Genomic DNA, 12,072 nt, shown 5'->3' with positions numbered 1-12,072 from the left:
ACAAAGTGACACGCTGTTCTTACCAGCTTTGGCTGTTTTTTCCACATTTCGTTCAGGTTCTGTTGGTTTTCCAGGGTGCAGTACATGCATGACTACCTGTTGTTTCCCTTAAAGCAGTTGGTTGGTCATGAAAAGCTAGGTACTGATAGATACAGTGTTGTTCATGATGGTAACAACAAGAATTAGTTTTCCCATTTGTTATTCATTTTATGTTCCCTAGCCAGATGTAATTAGTGACCACTCTAGTGGAGAAGTAATTCTAGATATTTAATAACAGCAATCTGCTGGATGCCAATCTCTTATAATGGGACACCTAGAAGAAAGTATCAAGGAGTCTGAAACTTCTAAATTAATAAGCTACAGAAGCAGTTACCCCAAAAGATGAGGTTAGCCATTGTGTCACTAATAGGATTTTTAAAAAGAACTTTATGAAATAACATCTGTACTTTATGAAGTTTCATTTATTTTTATTGCATTCTAATTTATTTGTTTAGTATATGTTTGTGTGGGGTATTGTACATGCCTCACTGCACATATGGAAGTCAGAGGACAACTTGAGGGAGCTGATTCTATCTTCATGTGTGTGCAGGGATGGAACTCAGGTTGCCAGGCTTCACTTGACCTAACCCCCAGGTCATCTCACCTGCCAACTGTGAAATTTTCTAATGACTTTAATATTAGCTTCAGTGATCATGTAGCTGTGAGTGGAAGTTTTACTTTAACACCATTGCTTTCTTGATTTGTTTGGCTCCTACATTTATGAAAGAAGTATTTATTTCTACTTGGTAAAATTACAGAATTTAGGAATGATTGCAAAATTTTGTTGTTCAGCATTTTCAGCTGTCCCTGTCAGTCACACACAAGTGATGCAGATTATGGAGCACCTGACTCTCCTTTCTGCCAGTGAGCTTATACCCTATGCAGAAGTACTAACGTCCAACATGAGCCAACTACTGAATCCTGGGGTTCCACGGAGAATTCTTCAAACTGTCAATAAGTTATGGATGGTTCTTAATACTGTGATGCCAAGAAGGTAAATCCTGTCTTCTGCTGTATGGACTAGAGAAGTGTATAGCTTTGATAATACACAGGGAGCTTAGTTGTTAGAAAAATATTCACAAGACCACTCTCATTAATGGTTTTGAGTATGTAACAATAAAATTCCTTTCTGAAGATGACTAAAAATATTACATTGGGGTGCAATGGCACTTATGTATAATCTCAGCATGGATTTGGGAGGAAGAACAGGCAGAGCTAAATTTGAGGAAGGTGTGGCCTGTATAGTAAGACTTGTCTCAAAAAAATTGTTACATTTTAAAGAAAAAAGTATACTTTCAGAAATAAAAACTATTAACAGTTTGAGAAAGTGTTTGAAGGTATTTTCCTCTGTGTAGTTATTTGTGGCTAATTGATTTGGATCATGGTGTCTTACATCACTGCTGTGTTTCCAAATTCTGTTGTACCCTGAACCATTTGGACTGGCTTTAAAACCCTGATCCCCAGGCTGCTGTCTATGCAGTTAAACCTGAGTGGGTGCAGCAGGATTGAGGCATAAGTTTTAAAAACAGATCCCTCTGTTGCAGCAGAGTGTGGAGAAGTGGTTGTGTTTTCATTGTGGTTATCAGTTGGCTGGTGCTGGCTTATAAATTGTCAGTATAGCCAGGCCAATCTGGAAACCAGAGCACTGGTCTCACTTCCTTGAGAGCTTGGTTTAGTAGTTCTGGGAACTGGGGATAGTTGTTCTTTCTAAACTCAAGTTTTTTGTTGTTGGTGGTTCTTTTTGTTTGATTGTTTGTTTTGGTTTTTCAAGACAGGATTTCTCTGTGTAGCTCTGGCTGTCCTGGAACTCACTCTGTAGACCAGGCTGGCCTCGAACTCAGAAATCCGCCTGCCTCTGCCTCCCAAGTGCTGGGATTAAAGGCATGTGCCACTACCACTTGGCCTAAATTTAAGTTTTACTTTACATCAAATTAATAAATACACATACTAATACTTCACACTTTTCTATTTTAGAGTCTGGTTACCCAGAGGAAACCATTATTTGGCTTAAAAATTTTTCTAACATTTACATTTTCTTCATTATAGCTAAGGAGTAGGCTTATAACAAGTACAGCTTCTTGATTTTCTAATTTAGACATGGTTTGTGAAGTTTAGCAGTCTGACTTGCTTCTCTCCTGTAAAGCTTCTTTCCCTTTATTTTCTAATATAGTTGTATCATTTAGCTAAGCAATATTTAGTGTTCATCTTATGGTTATGTATTTACAGTTGAACTGTGCAGTATATTGCAATATTCTTTGATTACCTTTTTCTCTTTCTTACTTTTTTTTTTTTTTTGGGGTGGAGGGAAATCACACTCAGGCTGTGTGCATGCTAGTCAAGGATGCTGTCCCTGAGCTACACTTCATAATGGCTTCTTTCTTATACACAAGTGCCACTCCCCGTACTTGCCATTGTATACGTACCTTGCTTCCATTTGTTATGCTATCAATAACTAATAAATAGTTCATCCTAAGCTTTTTATTAAGACTAGGCTTACTTAATAGGAACTACAACAGAAACTAATCTAGAATTAGTCCTAGAACTGCTGTTGTCTCTGCTTTGTGGGGATTCCTGTTTTTCTTTCTTGGTTTCTATCCACATAGAGCACATACTGACTGCAACACTTCCTGAGAAAGGCTGAATGGGGCTGGCGGAGGCTGGGGTGTTATGTGTATGACTTTGGAGCTTGCTTTCTCACATGTGGCTGCTTTTTTGCTTAAGTGTAGTTCATAAATTTGAGGACATCATTCTGACGTGGACTTCCCACTGGCTGTGGGAAGAAGCAATCTGGTGTGTTGCCGTTTTTCAGCCCTTTGTATATAGCCATTAGTTTCTTCACTCATAAAAGGCTTTCCCCTTTTGTGTTCTGGAATTTAATAATGATGTGATTTGATGTGGATCTTTTTTTGCCTTCATAGTGTTGGGTACTTGATTTTTTTGTTTGTTTTTTAATTCTGGTGAGCAGTGTCTTGATTTTAGAACTTTTTATTTCTGGAATAAATTAAATTATATGCATTTTTGTGTTGGTATGTGCATGAGAGTAAAAATGTCTGAAGAAGCCAGAGATACTCGATTTTGGAGGGGTAGAGTTATGTCTGGTTGTGAGCCACCTGACTTGGGTTCTGAGAACCGAATTCCTGTTCTGTGGAAGAGCAACAAATGCTCTTAGCTTCTGAACCATCTCTTCAGCACACACACACACATACATACATACACACACACACACACACACACACACACACACACACACACGCTCATGGTGGTACATTCTTGTGATCTCAGCAGTTAAGAGGGGGATGCAGGAGAAATCAGAAGGTCAGGTCATCCTTAGCTCTATAGTGAGTTTGAGGCCAGCCTGAACTACATGAGAGCCTTTCTCAGAAACAAAACAAAACAAAAAGAAACTCCAAAGTTTTGTTTTTTATACCTGCTTTCCTTTTTTTTTTATTTTATCTTGAAAATAACATTTTTTTAGATACAAAGGACCAAATAACTGTAGATGTCAGTTATAACGTAGCTATTGTGAATGTTATTGTTTTCTCACTAGGCTGTGGGTAATGACGGTTAATGCACTCCAACCTTCCATAAAATTTATACGACAACAGAAATATACCCAGAATGATTTGATGATAGATCCTCTCATTGTCTTGAGGTGTGACCGAAGGGTTCACAGGTAAGTTACATAATTTCATTTGTTTTAATAAAGCTGTACTTTGGAGAATCAAAAGAAATTGAAGAAGATCATTTTAATATCTTATTGCTGTTAGAAATATATAGGTAATATAATTTATGCAGCTTTTTTATTTTCTAGTTGCATATATTCATAAATTATAGTCAGTGTAATATTTAGTATGTGGATAATGAAATCTGGATTTAGAGAAAAGGTGTTCTTGGCTTTGGTAGTCATCAGTAGTGACCCTTCCGTCTCTTAAAATCAAGAACAAAAAATAACATGACCATGTCTGTTAGCTCATTAAAAAGGTTTTGCTTTATTGTGTTTTATGTTGAAATAAGGTATTGCTGTATAGCTGATGGTGACCTTGAACTCCTAATTCTCCTGTCTCAGCCATCTTAGTGTTGGAATTACAGTTGTGTCACTATATACAACTTGAAAAAATGATTTTAAAACACTGATTCATTGTAAGCCATCATGTACTTTAAGACTGTGACCCTTTTGGTACCAGTTGTCATGTTAGTTTCATTGATTCCACATGTGTCTCTAATTCCTAGCTAATTATTTTGAATTGCCTTTAACTCAAAAGGCAGAATTTAATTGCCTGAGACATTAATATTTGAATTTCCAATTGTCAAGATAAATGATATTAAAGGTAAATAAGTTGAGGGGTCTACCTTTAGTGATCATCATCTCCATGGAGAAGAAGATAGCTGTATGAGAGCAGTGTGGTCTTATGCAAATGGATGATGTGCTAAATGAATTTTGTTGTTTCATTTTTGTTTCTTCGAGATGGGCTTTCACAATACAGTTTTGGTTGTCCTGGAACTCATTATGTAGACCAGGCTGTCCTCAGACTTACAGAAAATCACCTGCTTCTGCCTCCCAAGAACTGAGATGAGATTGAAAACATGTACCAGCTGGGCAGGAGAGATGCACCCAGTGGTTCACAACTATCTATAACTGCAGTTCCAAGGGCTCTGGCTTCTGAGGACAGTGAATCATGCAGTACAAAGTCATGCGTCCAGACAAAACACCCATATACGTGAAATAAAATACTCTGTGCCTCCTTCTTAGATGCAATTTTCTTAGATCAGATTGCTAAAAATAGAATTTTGACAAATGCAATACATTCATTTTAAAAAATTTTGATTCTTGTTTTATTCCTGCCATCTAGAAGGGCTCAACTAATTACCATTCTATTACAGTGTTTTGTGTTGTATATCTTCTTGTACATTTCTGTTTTATATTGTACAGGAAAGTAAAAAATAGATTTCTTTTTTATTTTATTTTTGTTAGATTGAACATTTTAGTATGTTTATTGGTTATTGTTATTTCTTGTTTATCTTTCAGAAAAGCTTTTCTATTGGTTTTTTTATTTATTTGAAGAATTCTTCATCTATAACATGTGTAAATACTATAAAAGGCCAGGTGTGGTGGCACATGCCCGCAGTCTCAGCACTCAGGAGGCTGAGGCTGACGAATCATGAATTTGAGGCCAGTCTGAGCCATGACTCTTTGTTTAATCAAGTTATCATACAGATGAATGCATTTCATTATGAAGACTGCCTTAAACAGACTCTATCTTAAACACACACAAGGAAAAATTATATCAGTTCTTACTACATATGTTGTAGTTTTACATTTTTTGGGGTGCTAGAGCTTGGGGCTCAGTGTGTCCTCTTCTTTGAGCTGCAGCCCTAGCCCTAGTGCTTTGCTTTACCTTTTTTTTTTGTTGTTGTTTAAATCTTCATACAGGTTAATTTTACTTTTACCAGGTGATCATTCTAAGGGTTTTTAAAAGGTATTGTACACCATACATAATGATAATGAGGATTTGCCTAGTAGTGGTGGTAGGGATGTGGGTGGACTTAGATCTCAAATAAGCTAGCCTTGTGTAGATAACTTTGGGAGCTGAGGGAAGGGGTCTTTGAGATTCTTTACTAATATCCATTTTTCTCTGTTCATTCTGGTACTTTTCATATGTACTAGTATGCAAAAATAAAGGTATACAATGAGAAGTCTCACTCTCGCAGCTGTGGTAAAGTCAAAGCTTTTCTGGCTTCTTTTGACCAATTCCAGTTCTGTGTCCAGAGGAACCTTAATGTGTCCATATAGCCTTGTTCTTCATGTGTGGCATGCATTTCTAGTTCTTACTGTGGCTAGTTTTAAAATTTATATTCTTTCTGATACATTTTTCTTCTTTATTTAGGTGTCCCCCACTAATGGATGTTACTTTACACATGCTGAATGGATATCTCCTTGCCTCTAAAGCATACCTTAGTGCCCATCTGAAGGAAACAGCAGAGCAAGATAGACCTTCCCCAAATAATACAGTAGGCTTGGTTGGACAAACTGATGCCCCAGAAGTGACCAGAGAAGAACTGAAAAATGCATTACTGGCTGCTCAGGTAAAATTCCCTAAAGTAAAATTTCAAATGGCATGTTTGTTTTTAACTAAATAAGTAGATGATACACTGGCCCTATATGTACACTGTTGACATTGTGTGTTCCTTTTATTCTAGAATCTAAAATAATATTATCTTTGCTTCTGAGTATCAGGTAAACTCTCATTATAAAACTTAATATGTATTTTAATAAGATTTATATTTGTCAAATTATAAGCCTTTAACCAATCTTGTTATACTTCACTTGACTGACATGTATTTATTGGACACCTGTGTGTCAGATACTATTCAAGGACTAGGGACATTGTGGTAAAGGAGATACAACCTTTGGCTACTTGTTTTTAATGATGAGATAGAAAAAAAAATGTTGGAGACAGACTATACATAGAAAAATAAGTGAATATATAATATTATTAAGGATCAGGCTGTCTTTTCTATATAGGCCCCTCAAACAGATCACCTCTTAAGTCCTGCTCTGTAAAGTGAAATAGAGTGAAATAGAGAAGCACCTGCTAGGATCTTGGAGAAAGTAGGAGAGTGAGAGGAAGGACAGGAATTAGGCTCAGGTCAGCTCCAAGTGATAATGTTTGTATAGATGTATGTAGTGACTTGGTATGCTGGCTGTTTGCTTTATCCTAGCTAGGTCTCCAAGCAAGACACAGAGAGACCAAGATTTATTTTCAAACTTTACCTCAATATCTGGGTAGTCAATTGTCTATTCTAATCTAAACTAATCTGGCTACCTCTCAGTCAAAATCCCCGTCATGCTTGTGTTTAGGGCCTTCTGTGCTCCAGTTGAACTCTCATGTTGTCTCCTTTCCTCCTTACTCCTGGTTCAGTCTGTCTTCCTCTTCTCTCTCCCCCTGTCCTGGCTGGCAGAAGTCCCGCCCTATTCTTGCTTCTGCGAGCCATTGGGTGATTTGTTTTTATTGACAAGGCAGAGAATAAATGGTAAGAATTGTTTACACAAACTTGAGACAGGAGATTCTTGACATAAGAATGTTGTGTCTGGATTGAAACAAGATATGAGAGCAGAGGAATCAGCATTTGATTAACACAATGGTAACCATTACACAGTGCATAAAAACATTATGCCTACAGTCTGTTTTAGAGGTCATTGGCTTTGATTACCTGTCCAGTAGATATTTTGAACTGAAGTCTGCACATCTGCCTAGTGGTATACGAGCCTTCAGAAGTATGCCAGATGCTAATTTACATGCTGTTTTTGTTTGTTTTGGTTTGTTTTGGTTCGGTTTGGTTTGGTTTTTCGAGACAGGGTTTCTCTGTGTAGCCTTGGCTGTCCCGGAACTCACTCTGTAGACCAGGCTGGCCTCGAACTCAGAAATTCGCCTGCCTCTGCCTCCCAAGTGCTGGGATTAAAGGCGTGTGCCACCACCTCCTGGCTACTTGCTCATTTTTATCTTATGTGTGTGGGTATTGTACATTTATATCTGTGCAGCATGTGCATGCAGTGGCCTTAGAAGTCAGAAGAGGGTGTTGGAATCCCTGGGACTGGAGTTACAGGACACTTAGTTGTGAGCTACCACATGGGTGCTGAGAATTGAACCTTGGTCTTCTGGCCACCTCTAGTCTCCTGCATATGTTTATTTTTATGAAAAAAAGTGATTTGTTGTTTTTTTTTCCGATACATCAGGAGTTTTTTACTTTACAATGTGAGACCTTCTGCACTGTCAATTGCTCACTTCTGCTCTGAGAATTACCATGCTTATGGTGTTGTGCCATTCTGTTCATATGAAAATAGGGATTTCATTTTCAGGTCAGCTTCTCTGAGGCTCCTTACATGTACTTTTTAATCTGCTTGTAGGACAGTGCAGCTGTCCAGATTCTCTTAGAGATTTGTTTACCTACTGAAGAGGAAAAGGCAAAAGGTGCCAATTCAGACCTATCCCTCAGGAATACTCAAGGTGTCATCACCATCAGCACTCCAAATAAAGAAACAGAAGAAGGAGAAGACAGTTTGCTCTGTAACCTCCGAGAAGTTCAGTGCCTTATCTGTTGCCTGTTGCACCAAATGTACATTGCAGATCCCAACATTGCTAAACTTGTTCACTTTCAGGTACGTGTCCAAAAGAATAATGTAAATGTTTGAATTTCTTCTTGAAGGCTTTATATATTAAATCAATACAGATCATTTGAAAATGAGAAAGGATCATGGTCCTTTGCAATATTTAGAGAAATCTAAATTCTCAATACTGATAAAATATTCAAATACTTTATCTTTTTTCTAATGTATCAGGAAAGTTCACTTACTGATATATTCACGTACATTTGGTATTTGGAGAAGATTCTACAGAAAGGAGGTGAAGCTTCATTTCATCTCTGCCTGTCTCTGACCTCTCCCTTTCCTCCTGAGACAGGGCTACCCATGTGAGCTTCTGCCTCTGACAGTCGCAGGGATCCCGTCTATGCACATCTGTTTGGATTTCATACCGGAGCTTATTGCCCAGCCGGAACTTGAAAAACAGGTATGTGAAGAAAATTTTGACCATGTTTCAGTTGGCTATTAGAGGAGATATTTTATAATTTTTATTATTTAAACTTTTCAAAAGAAATATTTAACATTTGGATTTTGTATTCCAGATATTTGCTATACAGCTGCTTTCTCATTTGTGTATCCAGTATGCATTACCAAAGTCACTTAGTGTGGCCCGCTTAGCTGTCAATGTTATGGGGACCTTGCTAACAGGTGTGTAGCCAATCAACATCAATAAAAGTATCTAATAACATTTATTACATGTATTTTTTGAACTTTAAGACTCAGCAGCTCATAGTGAGACAGGGTTTTTCTGTGTAGCTTTGACTGTCCTGGAACTCACTTTGTAGACCAGGCTGGCCTTGGACTCATAGAGATCCTCCCTGACTCTGCTTCCCAAGTGCTGGGATGGCATATGCCACTATGCTCAGCTTATTGGTGTTTTAATGAGTCAGTGTGACACAGTATATGTTGCTGTTATCTTAAAGTATCCCATCCTTTGAGTTACTTTTCTTTTTTAATTTCATACTTACAAATATGATTTGTAATATAGAAGCATATATACCTTTGTTTTGTGAATATGTAAATATATATATTTAACAGATATATATTAGTTATAATACTTATTTAATAAACAAAAATAAAATCTGTAGAATTAGAATACAAATTAGAAATTACTAAGTGTGCTCAGTTCCAGAAACAAAAATATTTGAAAATGTCATAAATAGCTGGGTGGTGTTGGCTTATGCCCTTAATCTCAGCACTGGGAGGCAGAGGAAAGTGGATGAGGCCAGCCTGGTCTACAGAGTTCCAGGACAGCCAGGGCTATACACAAAAACCCTGTTCCAAAGGAAAAAAAAGTAATAAATTAATAAATCATATTAGCTATTTCCTTAAATTCTACAACCTATTCCACAACTTACTCTGTATTTTACTCATCTTCTGGTTTGTAGAGTAAATGTTATAAAAGAAAACTACTTTAAAATGATATGGGGCTGGAGATGGCTCAGTAGTTAAGAGCACTGTCTGCTCTTCCAGAGGTCCTGAGTTCAATTCTCAGCAACCACATGGTGGCTCATAACCATCTGTAATGAGATCTGATGCTTTCTTCTCGTGTGTCTGAAGACAGTGACAGTGTACTCACATAAAATGATATGAGTATGTTCCATCCTTTAGAAGGTTGTGTCCTTTCTCTGTGTTCTTACAATAGTTTGTTCATTTTCTTTCTGTTGTTTTCACCTCATGTTACAGTAATTTATAGTGGTCAAGGGTTCATGTTGCGTTTAGTCCCCACGTTACCACTAACTGTTACATCACTTGGAACAAGCATTATTTTTTTCCCCAGGACCCCAGATTCTTGCCTTGTATGTGCTAGGCAAGAATTCTATATTAAGTTACCTTATTCCTTCCCAGCCTTGGAATTGGAATAACTTTTTTTTTTTTTTTGGAACAGGGCCTCACTGTGTAGATCAGGCTGTCCTCAAACTCAGAGATCTGCCTGCCTCTGCTTCTAGAGGGCAGGAATCTTTTAGAGGCATGTACAAGTACACTGGACCTTAAAACAACTTTTACAACTTTTCTGAAGTTTACTTAAAGTTTTCTGATATGCACAACTGGTGTGATCCAGTTGTGAGAACTGGGTGAAATAATGCAAGCGGTGTACTTATCATAGTGCAGGGTTGTAAGAAAAATATGGGCCTTGGTGATGACTAATTAGTAGAGCACAGGCTGTTAAAATTAGAGTGGGCAGCATCCTATTAAACTTAGTCTTCCTAGCACAAAACATGTTGTGTAGGATGCCTGGTTTGAATGTATATTTGTAAAACAAACAATTGTGCTGCTTTTCTTCCCACCAGTTCTAACACAAGCTAAGCGGTACTCTTTTTTCATGCCAACTCTTCCAAGTCTGGTCTCCTTTTGTCGAGCATTTCCTCCACTGTATGAGGATATTATGTCTTTGCTAATTCAAATAGGACAAGTGTGTGCCTCTGATGTTGCCACTCAGACAAGAGACATTGATCCAATCATTACACGTGAGTGCTACCTCATTTTAATGTTTCAAACAAGACTATATTCATGTTAGAATATCTTGCCTAAATTATTTTCTCCCCTTATTTTGTAGGTCTTCAACAAATAAAGGAGAAACCTAGCGGATGGTCTCAAATTTGTAAAGATCCATCTTACAAAAATGGATCCAGGGACACTGGAAGCATGGATCCTGATGTCCAGCTCTGTCACTGTATTGAAAGCACAATAATTGAAATAATAAACATGAGTGTTAGTGGAATTTAAAAAAACAGGTTTTAAATGCAGCCATTTGCTGTGTTTATGGAACAGGAATCTGGACTTTATGAGAACTCTAAACTGAATGAGAACAGGGAGACCTTGGAATTGCTGAAGTGATTCAATTCAGCATGAGGAGAATTTAGAACTCTCTGAGAATTATACTTGTTTATTTGATTGGCTTATCTTTGGATCTGCTCTGATGGAATGTTTATATTGTAGCAGCTGAACTTCTTTTCCATTGGGAACACTTTAAGAAATATCACTAGAAAGGGATTGGTTCATGTACTTAGCGATGGAAGTGAAGAAAGACTGCTAGGCCTTAAATTTCTTAAAAAATGAGCCTGTGGATATCCCTCATATTTGTGAGCTTTTAACAGTTTTCAATAAAGAGAGAAGGAGAGGAAGGAAGGGAAGGAAGGGAAGGAGAAAGAGGGATATAGAAAGGAGTAATTTAGAAAAAATTACCACTTAAGTACACAGAAATCTCACAGACTTGTAATGCAAGTAATAGTATTACAGGTTGAAATTCTAATTTGTCAGAGACATTAGTAAATGGCTTTAAAAAAAAAAAAAAAAAAAGGCAGGTAAGCCAGGTGTGGTAGAGCATGCCTTAAATCCCAGCCCTAGGGAGGAAGGGAGAGGCAGGTAGATCTCTGAATTAGGCCAGCCTGGTTTATATACTGAGTTCCAGGAAAGTCAGAGCTACATACTGAGACCCTGTCCCCCCCTCAAAACAAAGACCAAAACCAAAAAAAAACAAAAAAAACAAAAAAAACCCAAAACAGTAGTAAATGACTGCTTTGGAGTTACAGATGAAGATATAAAGATTTCACAAGTCTGCTTCAATTTTTCCTAATATATGAAGCCATATGTTTAAAGAGATACTTGAATAATTTGAAATTTTAAGATACTGATTGTAGTTACAGAAACATCTTTGTGCAAAGAAGAACCTGAAAGTAAATTTCGTTTATTCTTTTTAAAATTTATTTTTATAATACTGTATTATCTAATTCTCAGAGGAGCAAAGATGTATCAAATTAAATGAATTTTAGAGCAATAAACCCCAATAGTGCTCTTGGTTCATCATCAGGATTATAATTCACATTTTACTTTGAGGAGATCTTTGAGTAAGTGTTTGAACCTCAGGAAAAATTATAATGTGGAAAATACTG

The 12,072-nt window shown here is 37.2% G+C and overlaps 1 protein-coding gene across 2 annotated transcripts in view; it reads left to right on the top strand.

The window, feature by feature from the left end:
• Nucleotides 1–11,479, top strand: part of Ints2 (integrator complex subunit 2) — a 43,090-nt gene extending 31,611 nt beyond the window's left edge. For both annotated transcript variants that reach the window (XM_028772366.1, XM_028772367.1), the window contains exons 18-25: nucleotides 832–1,033; nucleotides 3,587–3,712; nucleotides 5,925–6,123; nucleotides 7,946–8,197; nucleotides 8,499–8,606; nucleotides 8,722–8,827; nucleotides 10,471–10,647; nucleotides 10,737–11,479. In XM_028772366.1, the coding sequence (XP_028628199.1) occupies nucleotides 832–1,033; nucleotides 3,587–3,712; nucleotides 5,925–6,123; nucleotides 7,946–8,197; nucleotides 8,499–8,606; nucleotides 8,722–8,827; nucleotides 10,471–10,647; nucleotides 10,737–10,906 (1,340 nt within the window). In that variant the 3' untranslated portion in view covers nucleotides 10,907–11,479. The remainder of the gene's footprint in view (nucleotides 1–831; nucleotides 1,034–3,586; nucleotides 3,713–5,924; nucleotides 6,124–7,945; nucleotides 8,198–8,498; nucleotides 8,607–8,721; nucleotides 8,828–10,470; nucleotides 10,648–10,736) is intronic.
• The last annotated feature ends 593 nt before the right edge of the window (nucleotides 11,480–12,072 follow it).

The sequence above is a fragment of the Grammomys surdaster genome, unplaced genomic scaffold, assembly GCF_004785775.1.
Source record: "Grammomys surdaster isolate TR1022 unplaced genomic scaffold, NIH_TR_1.0 213, whole genome shotgun sequence".
Taxonomy (NCBI): Eukaryota; Metazoa; Chordata; class Mammalia; order Rodentia; family Muridae; genus Grammomys; species Grammomys surdaster.
Note: the sequence above shows the minus strand (reverse complement) of the source record. Positions and strands in the feature narration are given on the sequence as shown.